Raw genomic sequence first — 22,518 nt, forward strand, 5'->3', positions numbered from 1 at the left:
CCCCCCCCCATTCAACCTGAGTGTGGGTGGGGGGGCTTGGCTGGGGCAGGCACCCCCCCCCCCCATTCAACCTGAGTGGGTTGAAAGAGTTAGCACCCGTTACCATCACCGGTTGGGCGGGGGGTCAATAACTAGCTCTCTGGGTACTGTCACCCCCACCCCCGGGGGGGCATCTCAGATTGACCTGAAATGTCCAACAGTTTAAGGTGGTTAACTCGCCGAGAACCCCATCTGGAAATGTCTTCATTAATGTTCCCTCTTTCCGGAACTGGCGGTGGGAGAATGCTCCCGGGAGCGCCGGGTTTATGTTCACAGGGCGCGTCCACGCGGGGTTGGTGCGCGTCACCGAGGCGGAAGCGCGGCCCGGCCGTGTCTCGGGGATGTGCCCGTATTCCGGCTCATTGTGGGGAGCGGGGCTGCGCTCGGGCCGGTGTCTCTGAGCGGTGCCGAGTGAGACAGCAGCGCTGCTGCCGCTGCCCGTGTGTGTGTGTGTGTGTAGGACTCTTACTCCCCCTCCCCGGGGGGGAGAGCATTCCTGCTCCCGATGGCTTCCCGGGTGGATTATATCGCTCCGTGGTGGACTTACTGGCTGCACAATTTCCCGCATGTCAACCTCCGCTTGCAGCCAGTGGATAGCACCTTCAACCCGCAGGATGGCAACTACCAGCAGGTCAGGGGCTCTCTGCACTTGGTCTGTTTGTTTCACAAGTTTGTCTGCCTGTTCCACCCCCGTACCCACTTCCGTGTCTCTCTGTGTGCACCCGTGCCTGTCTCTGTCCTCCCAACCCATTCCCCTGTCCACCTGTCTTTCTGACCCCTCTCCCCTCAGTCCACTCCTGTGTCTGCCTGTCTGCGTGCTTTCCAGTCTGTCTGTGTCCCCCAACACACTCTTACTCCCCTAAATACCTGTTTGGATCCACCCCCTTACTTCAGCTTGTCTGACTGTGCAACCCCTCAAACTGCTTGTATGACCGATCGATACCCCTATTGGGCCTGTTTGGGCCCTCACCCTCCATGCCTGCTTACCTGTCTCCACCCCTCTGCTTCCAATTCCCTGTCTGTGCCTCCCTCCACCCATGTCTGCCTATCTGTCTGATCATGCCTCCCTTGCATCCGCCTGTCTCTGTCTGATTGTACCATCTCGTGCCTGTTTGTCTGCGCCACCTTTCTTCTCTCTGCATCTATCTACCTATCTGTGCCATGCATCTGCCTATCCTTCACCCTACCCCCCAACACCATATCTGTTAGTGTGTCTGACAAACTGTGCCCCCATATCCCTGTCAGACTTTACTCCTCTGCCCACCTGTCTGCCTGTTTCTTGCCATGTAGCATAGTGGGTAAAGGGCAAGGATTTGCATCTTGAAGATTTGATCGGCTGCCCACTACGTCTAAGTCCTCAAATGATTTTTTTAAAACTGAGAAATAAGCTCCCACTACTACAACATACAGTATATTTTTAGTACCTCGCCCATCCTGATGTCCAACATCTTACCCAGGTATCTCTTATCCCTTGTCTCAGTCCCTGATGGACTTCTGTATTTGTTTTGCACAGATGTGATATTGTACAATGTATAAAATTCCTATGTGGATCATGCTGTGATTTTTCACCTTTACAACTATAGAAATCAACTTAAAGGTGTTTCCTAAGCAGTTGTTTTTGTTCTTTGTTTGCTGAGTTGTACTATATTTAATAATGTTTTATTCACAATGGCACTTTTTAACTTTTCACAGGTAAATTTAAAATGATTTTAACTGAATTGAATAAATTGTGAAGAATAGAAATACATTGAGGAATTAGCACCCCCTCAATAGTTTCCAAGGAAGATGTGTTTTCTTGATAAAGTAGATCTTAGAGAATATAATCTAGAATGAACAGATATATTTAATAGTTGGAACCAAGCCAGGAAGACCAGGAAATCCCAGGCTCAATCACAGAGCTAACATCCCTCTGTCATAGGAATGGTGTACATTTGGCCTCATCCTCAGACTAACAAGGGAAGTCAGCCAGAGTTCCCAGGTTCATGGCATTTTTTGCAGTAAGGCTATGAACTAGCCTTCAAATGATTTTCAAAAGAATTTGATTCATAAAAGGAAATCCTTTGTGATGTCCGTAACAAAAACAATGTGAGATATGCATTTTAAATGTAATCATAAAGTTCAAAGAGGGCATTTAATGCGGTTAATTGAAAGGTAGTAAGGCTCAGGTTTTTTACTTGAGCAATTAAATGATGAATGCAGGAAATGATCTGCTTAGATTTTTCCAATATAAAGTGTCAATATCTGGGGCTATTAAAACTTTCAATTATAGGAATGTAGATCTAAGAAAATTCCATTTCACTATCTGCATGCCGTTCTCCACATTTAATTGTCAAGTTTAGCTTTTGTGGTAATGGTCATTTTGTGATTTGTTCTTTGGAATTTAAAAAAAGTGATGTTTGTTTTAGTTAAGGTCTAATGTTAATTTTGTAAAAGAAAGTTGCTGCATTAATTATCCTTGTGAAACCATAGCTTCAAGTTTTTCAAGAGTGTAAAGGTAGAAATCAGGCATGTATGACTAAAAACTATGAACTAATACCAGACAATCTTCTATTGCTAGGTGGCATTACTCAATCCAAAATGCAAATTCTGATATTTATTATGATCCTTTTACATCCAGAACATATTGCAGTTATTTTCATCTCTGTAATGCAGCAAATTTTACTGAAGCATTAGAAGAAAATACAAAAGTTTAAAATTGTTCCTCCTTAATGATGCTGAAGCCTTCATATACATAAAATTACACTTGTATCAATTACAAAGTGTGCTTCATATATAAGTCATTTGATTCTTCATTCCAAAATACATTCTGCTATTATATTTGCTTTATTTACCACAGGTTAACCATATTGGCTTGAGACCGAAGTACTTTGCATATTTTTCCAAACTGCATTCCCAAATTTTTCCCACCTTTTCTCAGTTCCTCCAGAAATCTCATGATTGACCTGTAGTTCTTGTTGAAAATTTCAATGGTGGAGAAATTCATCAAGAAGAGTTAACCCACTGCTATGTGTCAGTTGAATGTTGCATTAATAATAACCTCTGGAACTATTTGCCTTTGGCTGCAAAGTACAAAATTAGCATCATGTGCTATTACATTCTAAAGGCTTGAAGTGAATATGAGAGCATTTTTACAGAACGTCTTGTGTAATTTTACCCATATTTAGATGGACTGATAGAGTCACACGACATGGAAATAGACCCTTCAGTCCAACTAGTCCATGCTGACCTTGTTCCCAAACTAAACTAATCCCAATTGCCTGCATGTGGCCCATATCCCTCCAAACCTTTCCTATTCATGTAGTTATCCAGGTATCTTTTATATATTGTAACTGTACCTGCATCCACCACTTCCTCTGGCAGTTCATTCCACACACGAATCACTCTATGTAAAAAAGTTGCCCCTCATGTACTTTTTAAAACTTTCTTCTCTCACCTTAAAAATATGCCCCCTAGATTTGAACTCACCCACCCCAGGGAAAAGACCCTTGCTATTCACCTTATCTGTGCCCCTCATGATTTTATCAACCTCTATAAGGTCACCCCTCAACCCCCCATGCTCCAGTGCAAAAAGTCCCAGCCTATTTTTATAACTCAAACCCTCCATTCCCAGCAACATCCTGGTAAATTTTTTCTGAATCCTCTCCAATTTAATAATATCCTTCCTATAGCAGGGCCACCAGACTGCACACAGTACTCCAGAAGAGGCCTCACCAACATCCTGTACTACCTCAACATGACATCCCAACTTCTATGCTCAAAGGATTGAGCAATGAAAGCAAGCGTGCTAAACGCCTTCTTAACCACCCTGTCTACTTGTGACATAAATGTCAAGGAATTATGTACCTGTACCCGTAGGTGTCTCTGTTCTACAACACTACCCAGGGCCCTACCATTAATTGTATAAGAACTGCCCTTGTCTGTTTTACCAAATATAATACCTCGTATTTATCCAAATTAATGTGCCACTCCTCAGCCCATTGACCCAATTGATCAAGATTCCTTTGTCATCATAGATGACCTTCTTCACTGTCCACTATACAACCAATTTTGGCCTCATCCACAAACTTACTAACCATGTCTCCTATACTCTCATCCAAATCGTTTATATAAATGACAAACGAAAGCGAGCCCAGTACTTATCTCTGTGGAACACCGCTGATCACAGACCTCCAGTCTGAAAAACAAACCTCCACCACCACCATCCTCTGTCTCCTATGCTCAAGCCAATTTTGTACCCAATTGGCAAGCTCACATTGAATCCCATGAGAACTAACTTTACTAATTTGTTTACCATGCAGAACCTTGTCAAAGGCTTTACTAAAGCCCCTGTAAACAATGACTACTGATCTACCCTCATCAATCATTTTGGTTACTTCCTCAAAAACCTTACAAGTTTGAGAGACAGATTTCCCTCGCACAAAACCATGCTGACTACCCCTATCTGTCCTTGTCTCTCAAAGTTCATGTAAATCCTCTCTTTCAGAATTACCTGCAACAACTTAAACACCACTGATGTCAGGATCACAGGTCTATAGTTCCAGGCTTCTCCTTACAGCCTTTCTTAAATAAAGACGCCACATTGGCCATCCTCCAGACCTCCAGCACCTTACCTGTGGTTGTAGATGATACAAATACTTTTGCTTGAGGCCCTGCAATTTCTTTCCTAACTTCCCACAATGTCCAGGTATCCACTTGATCAGGTCCTGGAGATTTATCCACCTTTATGTTTTCTAAGACCTCAGCACTTCCTTTTCTGTAATGCGTACTGTTTTCAAAACATCAATATTGATTTCCCTGAGTTCTCTAGCCTCCATGTTTTTCCCCACAGTAAAAACAGATGTGAAATATTCACTTAGTATCTCTCCCATTGCCTGAGTTTCAACACATAGATGACCTCGTTGATGTTTAAAGGGCCCTATTCTCTCTTTAGTTGCTCTTTTGTTCTTAATGTACTTGTAGAATTACTTTGGATTATCCTCAACCCTATCTGTCAAGGCTATCCCATATCCTGTCTTTGCCCTCCTGATTTCCATCTGAAGGATGCCCCTACACTCTTTATACTTGTCAAGAGATACATTTGAACCCAGTTGTCTATATCTAATATATGATTCTTTCTTATTCTTGACTAGAACATCCATTTTTTGTTCATCCATTGTTCCCTAATCTTACCAGCCTTGCCCTTCACTCTCACAGGAACATAATGCGTCTGAACTCCCGTTATCGCACCTTTGAAAGCCTCCCACTTGTCAGTTGTCTCTTTACCTGCAAATAGTTTACTCCAATCAATATTTGAAAGTTCTTGTTTCATACCAATAAAATTTGCCTTGCTCCAATTAAGAACTTTAACTTTTATAGAAGGCTCCTCCTTTTCCCTAACTATTTTAAAATTAATAGAATTATGATCACTAGTGCCAAAGTGTTCCCCTACTAACACTTCAGTCACTTGTCCTACCTTATTTCTAAAGAGAAGATGTGCAAATTCAAATTTCTGCTTCAACTTTACTTTGAATGCTGTCCTCAAACAGTTGATTACACTCATTCTTGTTTAAATATGTTTTGTTGATTTTCTGGATGATGTTCCACAGACTGTTGATATAGTCAGTGGACATCCTGCATGGTTAACTTGGCTTCACTTCAAATGTACATAGCATTTCTAATTTTTCTGCCCTGGCAAGAGTGAAGTTCAAATTTCCTGTGGGGAAAATCTGTGATTTTTTTAAGTGACTTATAACTGCTTGACAATGTACTTTTTCATTTTTGTGACTGCAATGTTAATATTCCTCTGAATGAGTATATCGATTAGTCAGTTGTTCGTTCTTGATCAAACACATCAAAGCATCTCACATTGATCTGTTTGCATCAATAATGTGAGCAAGTCAATCATAACACCACTACCATTTTATTGGCAGATTTATATGGAATGGTATGCAACTGTTAATGTGTAGAGAATGATGCTTTGATGTTGCCTTTTATGTCATTGTGACATCTGGTTTTATTTTCTTAGCCGCATTGGAGCAGGAAAAGAAATGCAAATCAATCGAATTGAACTAAAAATAAACTTAAAGAATGGGCAGAATTGGGGGAGGAACAGAATTGATTTTATATTTCATATAATGAAGCTATTTCCAATACTTAAACAACAAATAATACTGTAATATTTTAAGCTTTATAACCTAAACGCACACAATCAATGAGCCCAGGATAACTCAAAAGTTTTCTGCAGTTGCTCACAGACTGACTTAATGAAAATTAAGTATTATCAGTAAAGTATTCAGCATCTTGGTCCTTGGCTTTTTTAAAGTGATACGTGGTTCTATTTGATGCTGAAGATTTTAAACAGTGTCACTAATTGCAATAGCTTCATGAATGTTGATAAGTCAGCTTTGATGTTGATGGAACTGTTGTGACTGAGTCTCAGTTTACATGCTGAATTACCTTCAAGAATTTTTCTGTGTGTTGCTGTGTGCCAGCTGTTGTGCTGCTTTAACAAATGTGACAAAACAGCAACTGCTAGTACAGTGTTGAGGGAAATGTTCCAGTGATTTAAATAGACTTGACCTTTTTCGGTTAATTAGCAGATTGAGAAGAGCAGGTGCTACAGCTGTTATAAACCATTTGGTAGTTGGTTGGGTGTTCTTGTGGCACAGTGGTAGTGTCCCTAACTCATGAGCCCCGATGCATAGGTTGAAATCCCACCTGCTCCAGAAGTGTGTTAGAAGATCCATGAACAGATTGGTTGATTTTGTTTAGTTAGTTGATTTTGTGGGCTCTTATGGCACAATGGTGGTGTTCCTACCTTTGAGCCAAAAGGCCTGAGTTCAAGTCCCAGATGCTCCATTGATGTGTTGTTACACATCTCTATAGGTTGGTTAAAAACATCTTTACTCTGCAAGGCACCGATTCTAACTTCTTGAGGGGTACCCTGGAGCTTCCATCAATGCAATAAACAATAATATGTTTATTAACTATGCAGTGTACTGAAGGTTCTTTACATTTTGGAAATGTAGACCGAGTCTAGTATTAACTGAAGTAACTAATTTTGCATGTGTTTTAGTTGTCTTTTAATATACAGTGTGCTTATAATGGTTTATTAAAAAGAACTGATTCTTCAGGTGTGGAGGTGCTGGTGTTGGACTGGGGTGGCCAAAGTCAGAAGTTGTATGACACCAGGTTACACTTCAACAGGTTTGTTTGAAATCACAAGCTTTCGGAGCGTAGCCCCTTCGTCACCGGGTGGCAAGGGGGCTACGCTCCGAAAGCTTGTGATTTCAAATAAACCTGTTGACTATAATGTGGTGTTGTGTGACTTCTGACTGATTCTTTAGGAAAGTATTAAATGAGGACTGCATTGTCTGTAGCACTCACCGTAGATGAGGTGTTAGGGTAAGGTCACATATGTTTGGTCCGGTGTTTCCTACTACTATTAAGGGAAAAAAAAGACTAAGGTGTTTTCTGATGCAAACAGCATGAACAAAAACAGATTAACTGCTTGGGACCTTCTTGGTGCAAGGTTCAGGGCTGGGTTTGCTTATGTAGTAACGATACTTTAAAGTGGTTCCTGAAGAGCTTCAAGACACCCTGGGAGCATATGGCCCTGACATGAAGTATATCCTGGAACATGCTAGTATTGTTTACAATGTTCAGAAAGTCATGAGAAATGATAAATTTGCTGTTGTGCTTCTTTGACTACACTTGCACCTCTTCACAGAGCTGTAAGCCATACTTTGGGCTCCTGCTTAGTTCATGGTTAAATTATTTTCTATTGTATGACTCCAGGATCTTATGACTTACTTTGGCCAGTTACTAACTCTGTCCTATCTGAGTGTTCGTCATATGGCTCAAAGTGAACTTTGCTTTGTTTGTTTTAAAAGTGACAAGACGGGCCCAAACCTCTGTTCTAAATTGCTTTTGCTTAAAGACATCACAAATGTTGGTACTTTTTTTTAAACAAAAACCACAATAAAATCAATTTCATTGTTGATTTTTTTTCCTCGTATGTCCATTCCCACTGCTTTAAGATTTGCTGATGATTAGAAAGAAGAATAGATTTAAAACCAAATCTGTGATAAATGTTGAGCTAGTGAGTGGCAGAATCTAATTGTGTTATTTTGCAACCTGGTTTTATTGAAAAGAGCAGCAGTTTTTGTTTGAAAGGACTAATTGTTTTTGTTGTACAACATGCCTGGTTTCAATGATGTCCTGGGCAAACGAGCAGGCGAAGGACCCAAACTGGCCAAAACATAGATAATGAATCTAATGCATTCTGTTTTTAAATTTTTATTCAGAGAAACTCAAATGTGCCTCATTTCCAGGATGTCAATACTGATTTTTGTACTAAGTTTATCTTTAGCTATTATGTTATTACGATGCATCAAAAAAAATGTGCGGAGGAAGTTGCCTTCAGCGAGAAGTATTTAAAATCAAGACACTTGCATTTTTATTGAGTCTTTCATAATTCCAGGATACCTGTTTTATACCCAATTAAATACTTTTGAAATGTATACATTGTTGTAATGTAGAAACACAGCAGCCAATTTGCTCACAGTATGCTCTTTTGAATGCCCAACTATTTATTGTAGGTATTAATTGAAAGATAAATGTTAACCATGTCATGGCGATAGCTTTTTTACTCTTTGAATAGTGCCTGTTGGCTTTTTTAACATTTTTCTGTAGAGAGAAGTCTCAGTTTAACATGTAATCAGGTAGCCTACACCCCGCAGAATGCTGTGCTGTCTCAATACAGTATTGGAGTGTCAGCGTAGATTGTGTTCAAGTTTCTACAATTGGACTTGAACCCATGACATTTTAACTCTATAGTGTTTAATCAAGGATGGTACTGCTTGAGAGACTTGTTATTTCACAAGTGCATAGCATATTTTGGATCGGCAGGAAAAGAGAGTAGATGAATGAAGTAACTTACATTTTCTAGTTTTTATTTAATCTGATGTTGTGAATATTTTTATACCCAAAATGAAATATCAAGTTGATGCCAATTGAAATTGCTGTGGTATAATTGACTTGAATGCAGCTTATCACCATCAGGAAGGAGAGATCACATCCAGATTGAGACAGAGCCTGAGAAAGGATAGAGTTTGGGGAATTTAGAGGCAGCTTGGGAATTCGGTGCAGAGGAAAGAGGTGTTTTCTGCTTGCTTTTTTTGGCTGATAGTTCGTAAGGATATTTTTAACTGGGTCAATTGAAGCCAAGAATCAGAGGCCCAGCATAAAAGAATAACCTCACCGGTGAACTGTAAATGAATAGAGGATTGGCCAACTGGCAGAAGGCAGACAATAGGGATAAAGGGGCCTTTTTCAGGATGGCAGCTAGTGACAGTGGAGTTTCACAGGGATCAGTATTGGAACCATAACTATTCACGTTAAACGTTAATGATCTGGATGAAGGAACTGAGGACATTGTTACTAAGTTTGCAAATGACACAAAGATAGGTGGAAGGACAGGTAGTGTTGAGAAAGCACAGAGGTCGCAGAAGGACTTGCCAGGCTGAGAGAATGGGCAAAGAAATGGCAGATGTATTACAGTCCAGGAAAGGGTGAGATTATGCACTTTACTAGGAAGAGGTGTAGACTGTTTTCTAAAAGGGGAAAGGCTTTGGAAATCTGAATTATAAAGGAATGTGGGAGTCCTAGTTCAGATTTCTCTTAAGGTTAACATGCAAGTTCAGTTGACAGTTAGGAAGGCAAATACAATGTTACTATTCAGTTAAAGAGGGCTAGAATACATGAGCAGAGACTGCTGAGATTGTACAAGGCTTGAGGATTGAATGGGGTTGAGAAATATATCAGCCATGATTGAATGGTGGAACAGGCTCAATGAGCCAAATGGCCTAATTCTGCTCCTATACCTTACAATCTTAATACTATACTAGATCTGAGGTATAACTAACCTTGTATCATGAGTCGAGAGAAATGTGTAGCCGTTGATTTAGGGGTTTGTTGCAGCTGTTTAGCTTTTGCTGTACAGCAAGATATAGATGTGGGTTTTGTGGCAGATGGGATCTGGTCAGTTCATTGTAGGAAAAGAAGGATCACTCACTTGAGATGAGGTTCAGTAGATCAAGTCTTGTGTTCAATCCTGAAGATCAGTGTACTGCACCTCTGGAGGCTGAATTGGGTCTATGCACTGAATACTTGTGTACTGCAGTCAGTACATTATTTGGAGCTTTATCAGTATTGAACAATGGTCAGGAGTGATTTGAGGTTAACGAGCTTTATAGTTTACACTGGCAGATTCATTTATGTAGGTGATATTAAAAGTAATATCACCAGCTGAAATCCCCATGCTCCAGGAAAATATTAGGATGCTTGTGTGCAAAATTTAACACAAACTTGTGCATTATGCCATAATATTTCCTGATAGCGAAAGAGTATTTACTTTATCAAAGCAGTTGTGTTTCATCCCACGTGAAGTATAGGTCCATTAGCTTAAAACAGTCTTATTTCAGTGATGAATAATAAATATTTAGCACATCTGAACAAAGTAGCTTTTAAAGGATCACATGGATTTTAAAAGTCAAAGTAGATGGTCACACCCAGCAAGTTATTAGATAGAAATACTAAATTGTGTTTTACAAAAGCCTCGGTTTAATAAATGTCAACAATGTTCTCTTTGGTGTGCATTAGATAGAAGTTCATAATTTATCTAAAATCAATACTATTTATGGAATTGCTAAGTGGAGCAACACATTAGAAGAGTGTTGCAGTATGGAGTGTGGCAATCTACATTCAGTTCACCACTTCTGTAGCATTGATGATGGTTGAATGTGTTTTGACCTCAGCTGTTTTTGGGGAAGGTTTATGCAGGAACCACTTTCCTGTGAGAAAGGGAAAGTGTTCAAGTCAATCCCAAGGGAAGTTTCTCACAGCCATTTGCAGCAATATACATGGTGATATGGCGTTAGTTATATGCATGGCCTAGGGAGACCACAGTTAAGAAGAAAACTTGCCATTTTATAGACTAATCCATTTAAAATGTCTTCAGTATTATTCAGGGTTTTTTTGAAGATTAAATAATAGACAAGGAATGGGACAGCTGTGATCCACAAGTATTAAACAGTATGACTAAACTGCAGCAGCATCCGGAAAACATTCCCAGTGGACAAAGTAGGGTCACCTATGGATTGTTAATCTGCAATGGAGTAGTATATCTGAAACAGAACTGGCATAAACGGCGAGGAAAGAAATGCAATCTGAGACCGAAGTTTTAAATGTCACTGCAAAAACAAGTGTGACAAAACAGAAACACTAATTCATTTGTACATCCTACTGTACTGTAAGCGTCTAATCCAGAATTGGCACTGCATAATGTTTAATATAACAAGGTCTGATTTGAACTAAACTTTCAGGAAAAAAAAATTCCAGCCAAATTATATTTTCTGCTATTGTAGTGTCTGTCTGCAGTCTTTATGTGTATTTGGAATAGAGATAAATATGCCTGAAATTGGCAAAAAATGTTTATTTTTTAAAAACTTCTACATATATAAGCATATTACACATTGGATGCAGTAATGCTAGTAAATTGTATATAAAGTTTTGATTTGCTTTGAGTAAATTAATGATCTCTGATTTATTTTCCCTGTGTATTCTTCTTTGTCTAAATTGTGTACAAGTGATTCCTTCTAGTTATTCTTTTCTGCTGAAAGAAAGTTCCAAGTTTTGGGGGTTTTTAACAGAGGAAGTAATCTCTGGTGTCTGCTCCATGTGAACCCTTCAGTATCACAAAAATAATTACCTGATTGTTATCGTATTATTATTCATTGGGACTTGCCGTACCCACAATGATGACAACAGTGATTGTGCTTCAAAAGAAGTTTTTCAATTCTTATTTGAGAATATGGGCATTCTTGACAAGGCCAGCAATTACTGTCAACCCATATTGCCCTGGAAAAAGTAGTCATGTGTTGCCTTCTTGAACTGTTGCCTTCCTTGGGGTTTACAAATGCCCACAGTGCTATTAGGAAGTGAATTCTAGGATTTTGACTCAAAACAGTGAAGGAATGCTGGTATTCAGGTTAGGATGGTGTGGGAATTGGGAGGGGTAATTGCAGGTGGTAATGGTTCCATGCATTTGCTCCCCTTGTCTTTAGAGGTGGTAGAGGCTGTGGGTTTCCAAGGTGCTATCAAAGAAGCCTTGGTAAGTTGCTGCAGTGCATCAATATTGAAGGTGGTTGAGATGGTCCTAATCAAACGGGCTGCTTTGTTCTGGATGGTGTCAAGCTACTTGAGGGTTGTTGGATGTGCACCCATCCAGGCAAGTGGGGAGTATTCCATCACACTCCTGACTTGTGCCTTGTAGACGGTGGACAGGCAGTGGGCATCTCGGCTCTCACCCAAGCTTGATATGTGTACAATTATATATGGCTAATGCATCTCAGTTTCTGGTCAGTGGTAACCCTGATGATGTTGGTAGGGGGGGATTTGTTGATGGTAAAGCCATTAAACTTCAAGGTATGGTGGTTAAAATCTCCTGCTGGTGATGGTCATTGCCTGGTACTTGTGTGGTATGAATGTTTCAACCCATGCCTGGACGTTGTACGGGTCTTGCTGCATAGGAACACGAATTGCTCCCAATGTTTCCTGTAAACTGTGTGACTGTGCACCTACTGGGGAGCTCCACACATGTTGATCGGTGGGCCAACACATTGCTTCCCTGGAAGCTACGGCCATGAACGAACATCAGGGGCCTGTGCAGCAGCACAAAAAATGAGAGGGAACGTTGCTTCAATATCTGCAGAGTAGTGAATGGGGCTGAATATTGTGCAATCATCAGCAAACATCTTACTTCTGATTTATGAGGGCAAGTCATTGAGGAAGCAGCTGAAGATGGTAGGGTCTAGGACACTATCCTGAGGAACCCCTGCAGTGTTGCCATGGTTCTGAAATGAATGCTTTCCAACAGTCGGAAGCCTCTTCCTTTTTGCTAGGTATGAACCCAAGCATCAGAGAAATTTCCCTCTCATTCTCATCGACTCCAGTTTTGCGAGTGCTCCTTGATGCCATACACGATCAAATGATGTCAAGAGCAGTGACTCTCACCTCAGTTCTCTTTCATCCATATTTGGACCAAGACTGTAATGAGGTCAGAAGCCGAGTGACCTTGTTGCTCCAAACTGAGCATCAAGTGAGTAGATTAGTGCTGAGTATGGGGTGCTTGATATCACGGTCAGTGACCCTTTGTGTCACTTTCCTGATGACTGAGTGTAGACTGACAGGCTGATAATTGTCTGATTTATATTTGGCATTTGACTTGCTTTTTGTGCACAGAATGACCACATTGTCAGGTAGCTGTATTAGAACAGCTTGGTTTGGTGTGTGGCAAGTTCTAGAGGATAAGCCTTCAGTACTATTGCTGAAGCGCAGTCAGGGCCCATTGTCTCTGCAGTATCCAGTGTCTTCAGCTGTTTCTTGATATCAGATGAAATGAATTGAATCAGTTGAAGACTGATATCTGTGTTGCTGGGGACCTCAGGAGGGGACTGATATAGACCATTTGACTCAACACTTTTGACAGACGATGTGGTGAGGTGCTACAGGGACGTCCTGAGGTTGTCATGAAAAGTGCTTATAAATGCAAGTCTTTCCAGATGGATTACGAACAACCACACATTATACCAGTGCATTTTCAACTCTTTCATTGCTGTGTTGCAGAAGCACTTACTACAATTAAACGGGTGTCTCAGGCAATTATGAGGAAGTAATATTGCAGAGTTGTTACACAGCTGAAAATACCATTATTTTTGACAAATGTGTCACTAATGTATTTTAAATATAGTTCAGATCAGTGACTCAAATACAGATTTCACCAAGGATACATATTTCAATCTACTGTGCAAATTTGTGTAAGAACGATCAACATGAGAATGATTAGCCAAAAACGTGGAAGAAATGATTCAAAGTGAAGGTATCCTAGGAAGATGGCATTTGAAGTCCAAAATATTTCCTTTTCGTAACTTGTAAGTGAAAAAGAGGAATAGGCAAAGAGAGACTTGAGAAATAACATTGTAGGCCAGGAAGTAAAGGAATTATTAGTCATGGTTATTATCCCAGCTGATGGCTGACCAAACCTGTTTTCAGTTTTGACAATTTTGAAAACTTGTAGACAAACTTGCATACCTTGAAGACTTTACAAAACTTTCTGTTAAGGTGAAACCATTCTGAACAGAAGTCTGATTCTGAACTAAACTTTTAAAAAAAAAACTAGTGGCATTTAGTCTGTGTTCTCTGTCTGTCATAAACATTCAACTCTGAAAGCACTTCATCAATTCACATCACAGCTATCCTGCTAGGCACTTAATTGGAACTGATATTTTTAATTTACTGTACCTCTTTCTTAACAAAAATAAATTTTGCACAATATAAACTACACATCTAACTTACCTCTACTTTCAATTCCAAATTCTCCGATGATGATGATAAATTATATGTCTTTATCACAAATGTAATATCTCTATTTTAATAGATAGGCATAAACCCAGATGAAAATAGTCTCAAGAACTTGGACAATGTAGGGGATGAAATGGTTGACCATGTCAAACCTGTGTGGGACTGCTTTGAGGATTACAGCAAAGACGTTGTGGAAAGACGATAGGATTTGAAAGAGTGAATTTGTGATGGATCGATTTAATGAATGATGGTGAAGGTGACTTTGTGGAAAGTTTGTGGGGTTGGGAAGTATGATTAAAGACTTTCCTGGAGAAGAGATGTTTGAGCATTAATGCTTGAGCATTAATGTTTGAGCATTACCTAGAATACACCTCCTCCCACCCACCTTCCTGCAAAAATGCCATCCCCTATTCCCAATTCCTTCGCCTCCGCCGCGTCTGCTCCCAGGATGAAGCATTCCACTCCCGTACATCTCAGATGTCCTCGTTTTTCGAGGACCGCAACATCCCCCCACTCAGTGGTCGAGAACGCCCTCAACCGTGTCTCGCGCATTTCCCGCAACTCATCCCTCACACCCCCTCCCCGCAATAACAACCAAAACAGAATCCCCCTCATCCTCACGTACCACCCCACCAACCTCCGGATCCAACGCATCATCCTCCGACACTTCCGCCATCTGCAATCTGACCCCACCACCAAAGTAATTTTTTCCTCCCCACCCTTATCTGCCTTCCGGAGGGACCACTTTCTCCATGACTCCCTTGTCCGCTCCACACTCCCCTCCAGCCCCACCTCACCCGGCACTTTTCCCTGCAACCGCAGGAAGTGCTACACCTGCCCTCATACCTCCTCCCTCACCCCATCCCAGGCCCCAAGAAGACTTTCCACATCAAGCAGATGTTCACGTGCACATCTGCTAATGTGGTATACTGCATCCGCTGTTCCCGTTGTGGCCTCCTCTACATCGGGGAAACCAAGCGGAGGCTCGGGGACCACTTTGCAGAACACCTACGCTTGATTCTCACTAAACAACTGCACCTCCCAGTCGCGAACCATTTCAACTCCCCCTCCCATTCCGCAGACGACATGTCCATCCTGGGCGTCCTGCAGTGCCACAACGACGCTACCTGAAGGTTGCAGGAACAGCAACTCATATTCCGCTTGGGAACCCTGCAGCCCAATGGTATCAATTTGGACTTCACAAGCTTCGAAATCTCCCCTCCCCATACCGCATCCCAAAACCAGCCCAGCTCGTCCCCACCTCCCTAATCTGTCCTTCCTCCCACCTATCTCCTCCTCCCATCTCAAGCCCCACCCCCATCTCCTACCTACTAACCTTATCCTGCCCCCTTGACCTGTCCGTCTCCCTGGACTGACTATCTCCTCCCTACCTCCCCACCTACACTCACCTTTACTGGCTCCATCCCCGCCTCTTTGACCGGTCTGTCTCCTCTCCACCTATCTGCTTCTCTATCCATCTTCTAACCGCCTCCCCCTCTCTCCCTATTTATTTCAGAGCCCCCTTCCCCTCCCCCATTTCTGAAGAAGGGTCTAGGCCTGAAACATCAGCCTTCCTGCTCCTCTGATGCTGCTTGGCCTGCAAGTATATATATTCCTACACCTGCTGCCATTAACATACTTAGACAAGGTATTGAAGGTTGGATGTCCCAGTGATGGATTCCTCAGTAATACACCAATTTAAAGTGGAGTAGTTTAATATTATTGCTTGACCAACATTGATCTACAATGAAATATTCTTGTGTTTCACTCTGTCTGCTTGACCTAAGTGCATGTACTTTGCCAAGTGCTCATTTATAGAGTTTAACAATGTTTCAAAAGGTTACTGTAATCCTGTGAGGCACTTGGTGAGCACAACCTATCACACAATTCTTCCCATTTAGCACTTAAGTCATTTAGGGCTTTGAATACTGTCTTTAAGATGTTATACAGTACCATTATAAAGCCGGAATCGCTGTCATACTGAAGTATGCATTAAGAAGCTACTGTAAAAGTATAGTTCCTCTCTATTAATTTGAAAAGTGGAACGCAAAAGCCAACTTACGTATAATTGATACACATCCTTAACTACCAATAGATGCCTTCAAGAATGTAGAAACAATTCATTAATAAGATAACAAGATGTAGGGCTGGATGAACACAGCAGGCCAAGCAGCATCAGAGGAGCAGGAAAGCTGACGTTTCGGGCCTAGACCCTTCTTCAGAAATGAACATTAATTCATTAATGTTGTTTTGTATGTAACTTCATTTTAAGTCTTCATATCATGTTAACATTATACTGCCAAAATCAAGTTAACATTATACTGCCAAGAGGAAATTTCTCAGGCTTGTAAGGTGAAATTTAGGCACTGAGATGCGGAGGTGTGGACACACTCTGTAAAAGGGAACGGTAGGACATAAAGTGGTTCAGGAACAAAAAAGGCCATGCCTAACTCATCATGGGGGAAAAAAACTTCGAGCAATTTGTTGGTATAAGTTATGTGCTAACTTATTGTGTGCTACTTTAATTTATTTATTGATGAATCAATTTATCATTTGTTTCTCTTGTGGATTGTTGTCTCTATTCCCAGGGATAAAATAAATTGTTTTTAAGAAAGCAATTTTAGCATGCAAAAATTCTTTACTGCTAAAAATCTGCATTATTTGAGCAGACTGCTTGAAATGACTTGTTTGGGAAGGCGGTGTGATTACATGTTAAATGTAACAAGTTTTAAGTTTTCCACTTGACATTATGGCCATCTGCGTTTAACATGACCTGAAATGGGAAAGCAATGATCTGGAGAACAGAATTATCCTGGCTGTGGACCATGTTTTGTTTCCAAAATATATACTTCATTCATAAAAGTTGTGAAAAAACAAGAGATTTTTAAAAACTTGAATATCACAGAATCTGTAATAAAATTCACCTTGTCTCCCTAGAGCATTTTCCACTCAAAATGATTGTAACAGTCTTAATATTTACAAATTGCATGCAATGTTAAGTATACAGCCCCAGGCATGTAACATTTTAATTTGGAAATTACAGAGAGTGCCATGGATATAAACTTTTTCTATGCAGCATGTTCCTCACAGAGGTGCCTCAATACAACTTCAAGTACTCTTAATCTTCACAACATGCAACATTTGTAAGACACACAGTGCATGGGGCTCTATATTTTATAACCTTTTGGTCTGTTATGGCTGAAAGACCTTAGATCGTGACCTTCTCCCATTGCTGCTCTGTAACAGCTGCACCAAACCGTAACACGTCCCCTAATGTGTACTCCTGGATCTTCGAATATTTCAGTCTGAAACACTAAGACAAGGACAGCAATAGTAAGAACTGCTGATGCTGGAGTCAGAGATAACACAGTGTGGAGCTGGAGGAACAAAGCAGGCCAGGGAACATCAGAGGAGCAGGAAAGTTGACGTTTCGGGTCGGGACCCTTCTTCACAAGGACAGCTCTTTGCTCTAGAAGATCAGCACGTTTCAGACAAAGAGTGTCTTTCACTAACCTGATTGGCCTCCAGGCACCGCTGATGTTTGTCAAGGTGTGCATTCCTGTGAACAGCCTGTAGAATACCAAGAGATAACAAGGTGCATTTTCTGAAGAAGGGTCCAGACCCGAAACGTCAGCTTTCCTGCTCCTCTGATGCTGCTTGGCCTGCTGTGTTCATCCAGCTCTACATCTTGTTTTCTCAGATTCTCCAGCAGCGGCAGTTCCTACCATTTCTGTAGAATATCAAGTATTACATTACAAATGTACTTTGGCAAAAAACACTGCATTTGTCTCCATAGAGGTAACACATGTAAAGGCACATTTCACACAGAGGTGAACAACAGTCTGTTCCTCACCACAGTCACCTCAAAAGCAATGTGTGGAGGAATTGCAGTTAATAGATTAAAATGAAGTGTGCTTCAAGTCCTGTATGAGAAATAGCAATCATCTCACCCCATCAGAACAGACTGTTACTGCTGAAGTTTATTTTCAGGGTTTCAAGTTTCATATTTAACCACTGCCTAAAATATGCACTGTTCATTGCAACTAGTTTGGAAGCTCACTGTATGTGGATGATTATTGAGGATTGACGTTTTTATAGAGGGGATTTGTTGCTTTTACTCTTAAAATAGCAAAATTTAACAGGTGGGACATTATCTCAGTTCAGAACTGATCAAATAACAATTTTAAAGCACACATGTAGATACTTTGAATCAACCTGTTCAGATATTTTATGGCACATGTCTGGGGCAGGTGGGATTTTTACCCCAATTTTCTGACCCAGAGGCAGGGGCACAACCACTACACCACAAGAGTCCTATATTCCTACAGCTTGCTAGTTACAACTGGCTTTGTTGTTAATTGGCTGTACAAATTGTGCTTGACCTATTTTAACCTTAATTTTCAAAATCTGTTTATCCAGCAAGCCTTTGATGGTGCCAAAGTCCATGGGGAACAGCAACCTGAAAAGGTTAATCTGGCTCAGTGACCTTTCTTTTTAGATATGCAACCGGCTCATTAACTGGGATGGTTTGAAGGCAACAGGGGAATAAATTACAGATGAGTCATGCTGGTGCTAAAGTTTCGTTATTGTTTGCAGGATGACATTTTCAATGAAGGCAATTACATATGAATGAATTATTGCTATCAAGTGGCAAATTATACCTTTAAGAGAGATGCAAATGACCTGCATATGTAACAATCAGCAAAATCTGTATCTGTCCCTGCCCCCAACAAGTAAAATCCCTGGCTCTTGGCATCTTTCCTATGGCAGATTCAATTAAATTTGAAAGGGTTCAGAAGAGATTTACAAGGATGTTACCGGGATTGGAGAGTTTGAGCTATAGGGAGAGGCTGAATAGACTGGGGTTTTCTCCCTAGAGTGTGGGAGGCTGAAAAGTGACCTTATAGAGGTTTATAAAGTCATGAGAGGCATGGATAGGGTGAATAGTCAAGGTCTTTTTTCCCAGGGTAGGGGAGTCCAAAACTAAAGGGCATAGTTTTAAGGTGAGAGGGGAAAGATTTAAAAGAGACCTGAGGGGCAGCTTTTTCACACAGAGTGGTCCGCGTATGGAACAAGCTGCCAGAGGAAATGCTGGAGACGGGTACAATTACAACATTTAAAAACCATCTCGATGTGTACATGAATATGAAAGCTTTAGAGAGATATGGGCCAAATGCTGGCAAATGGGACTAAATTTATTTAGGATATCTGGTTGGCGTGGATGAATTGGACCGAAGGGTCTGTTTCTGTGCTGTATAACTCTGATTCTAAAATCATGTTGGTTAAAACAGATTTCTCCCTGAGCGTGAGGGCAAAAGTTTCCAGAAATGTATTAAATCCAATCCAGATATGTTTGCATCACCGGTGTATCATTCAAACTTTATTGATAATATGTGCGCAACTCCTGGTCTATTTTTGGCAGAAAAAGAAGCAAAGGCTGTGCATTTTGGATCTTAAGAGGACCGAGATCAACTTTATTTCTCTGGGGGTTCTCTCTTAATCCAATGCTGCAGGACGACCTTTAATTTCACTTTTGATATGGATCAAGGGCAGCAACGCAGTGAGTTACACACAGTCTGCTGAAAACTTGAGGCCATCAGATACGATGACACACCAAAACATTTTTTACTGAAAGCAATAACATAACTGTTCCTCCATGCATTGTCTCCCCACAATTTTTATTATAGTGGCAGGGGAATGATTGGAATCATGTCAGTAAACATAGCTTTACAAAACAAACAGGAACCTATATTGAGAGTAAAGTCAATGTCTGATAGTGAGCCTTGTGAAGGTGGTGTCCATGATATCTGCAAAAAAGTTATTTATTTTATCAGCTTAGCTGTCCATATTCAGATCCCTTCCATACTTTCAACATTAATTATTTTTAATTAAGTCTTAATTTATCAGTCTGAATTTACTGACCTGCATGGAGTCTGGTGTTTCTCCTATTGATTTTTAGCAAGTCGAGGGATACAGTGGTGCTGTATTAAATATGTCACTACTGGGTTTTAAAACTGGGTGGGATACTTGTTTTTGAGGTTTGCTTTTATGATTCTTTTGTGGTAAATGACAAAGGCACGATAACAAGTGTCAGACTGTTATTTAATGATTATGTACCTTGAGTGGTAGTAATGCTGACGGTGCACAAGCCTGTATTATTTTCCCCTCAACATTTAGTCTGGAATTGTGGCCAGTTTTGTCGTTTGGTCAAATTCAGTTTTAATCTGAAATGCGCTGTTTTAAGACTGACCTGAATCTCAGTGTTCTGGTCAAAGGTGGATTGCATGATTAGTCACAATCAAGGGGAACCTCTGGTGTTGTTATGAATGAGCAATGTTCTTTAACTATGCCCTGGAAAGATCTGTGCTCCCAACTGTTAGTGTTAGAACTGAACAAAACGCTGCAATAATATAATACAAAGCAGCAATAACACTTTTCAAAAAAGAACATTGTGAAAGCAATCTTTAATCTTACAAGGCCAAAGCTGAACTGTTTATACTCTTTAAAAATCAAATCTGGAGCATATGCGCATTATAAAATTAAAATGTCGCAGAAGATGATACATAAAGTTTGTTGCACTCAATAAATTGGCTAGGTGTGACTGCAATGAAATCTGCCTATTTTCATATTACAATTAGTAAAACAGTCATGATAGTTCAACAAAAGTCATCTGCAACAGTTTGGCACTGCCATTTTTTGAGGCTGGTTAAATTTGTGAATTTTAGCAAGTGAACATTTATGTAATACATGACTCCAAGATATTGATGGATGCAAAGAGACCATTTCCATTTAGTTGCTGCCCACACCATCTGGCACCAGCATTATAACCACAGTAACAGAGTTAAATTTCCCTTTCCTACCTCATACTGCAGCCATATTTTTCATCAGATTTTCAAGGGGAGGGGAAAGAAAGACAAAATAAGGAGCCCTCTGTTTGAGGAAGATAATTTGAAATTCGCTTGCTTTTATTAGATTTTAAAACTAATGGATTTATGTCTATCCTTGACAAAATATCTCTTAAGGTATCGGTCCACAGCTTAACCCATTTGGAAAGCATGGAAAGCATGAAATGATAACCAGAGTCTCATGAATACCTTTGTAACTCGCCATGTGGGATGTGAAGAGGGTGAAGCAAGTGGTTTTTATGTGTAAATCCAATCTGGAAGCTTGGCCTCACCCCAACAAAAAGTCTTAATATTCTGAAATTCCCTCCTGTATAAATTTATTTGCTATATAACAAAAGTATTGGGAATGTACAGAACGTTTCTTAATGGGTTTAATTATGACTTCACCAAAAGCCTTCAGATTTTCTTGATCTTTAAATATACTTTTGTTTTGAAATAGTGGAATGCAAATAATTAATCATTAGTATTGTATCAGATGTTAAAAATATTAAAATAAAGTCGAGGATTTGGCAAGACAGTAAATTAACTATTAATTTGAAAGGTGGAAGCAAGACTGCAATCAATGTTGTATAAGGTACAATTACAGTACTCTTGCTAAAAAAAATCCTTTATTGTATACTGGCAGTGTACTGTGAGTAGCTTCTATTTTGTCCTGTTACTTCAGGAAGTTCATTTCCTCAGTATGTTGAAACCATACAGCCAGATGGTGTCAATGGCCTTATCGTGGATTTCTGCAGGACACCTCACAATATGATTTATTGTGACAGGAGGCATTAGCACATGGTAGCAGCAAAGCTCAAGTATTCTTTGTCTGTCCTTATTCATCTTTCCCAGGCCATGACATCTGAACCAGAAGTGCAATGCCTCATTCAATCTTGTGTTCAAATCCCCCTGGTAAGCTAAGACATTCTGATTTAGGGATTCTGCTAGTAGCCAAGTCAGACTTCTCTGGAACTACTCTTCTGATGCTGTAGTGCAGCAGGTTTTGCAGCATGGATAACCATTGAGGTTAAGTGGCTCTGTTTGAGTTGAGAGGTGAATGGAAAGAACATGTTTTAAACCATGCATTGGGGAGGGGGCGTACTGTATCATTGAAATTAGCAAGTTCCTTACAGCAGAACCTACACCTTGCTCTCATGTTTCCCCTGAAATCTTCCCCTGCCAGATGAATATA

At 40.4% G+C, this 22,518-nt stretch overlaps 2 protein-coding genes across 3 annotated transcripts in view; both read left to right on the top strand.

Moving 5' to 3' along the window:
- rpl38 (ribosomal protein L38) overlaps positions 1–22,518 on the top strand; it is a 474,590-nt gene that overhangs the window by 31,561 nt on the left and 420,511 nt on the right. The gene's annotated exons all lie outside the window — the stretch shown is intronic.
- The window catches only part of ttyh2 (tweety family member 2), a 119,536-nt gene continuing 97,442 nt past the window's right edge, over positions 425–22,518 (top strand). For both annotated transcript variants that reach the window (XM_048611023.1, XM_048611024.1), the window contains exon 1: positions 425–670. In XM_048611023.1, coding sequence (XP_048466980.1) covers positions 545–670 — 126 coding nt within the window. In that variant the 5' untranslated portion in view covers positions 425–544. The remainder of the gene's footprint in view (positions 671–22,518) is intronic.

This window comes from Rhincodon typus, chromosome 23 (genome assembly GCF_021869965.1).
Source record: "Rhincodon typus isolate 14 chromosome 23, sRhiTyp1.1, whole genome shotgun sequence".
Lineage (NCBI taxonomy): Eukaryota > Metazoa > Chordata > Chondrichthyes > Orectolobiformes > Rhincodontidae > Rhincodon > Rhincodon typus.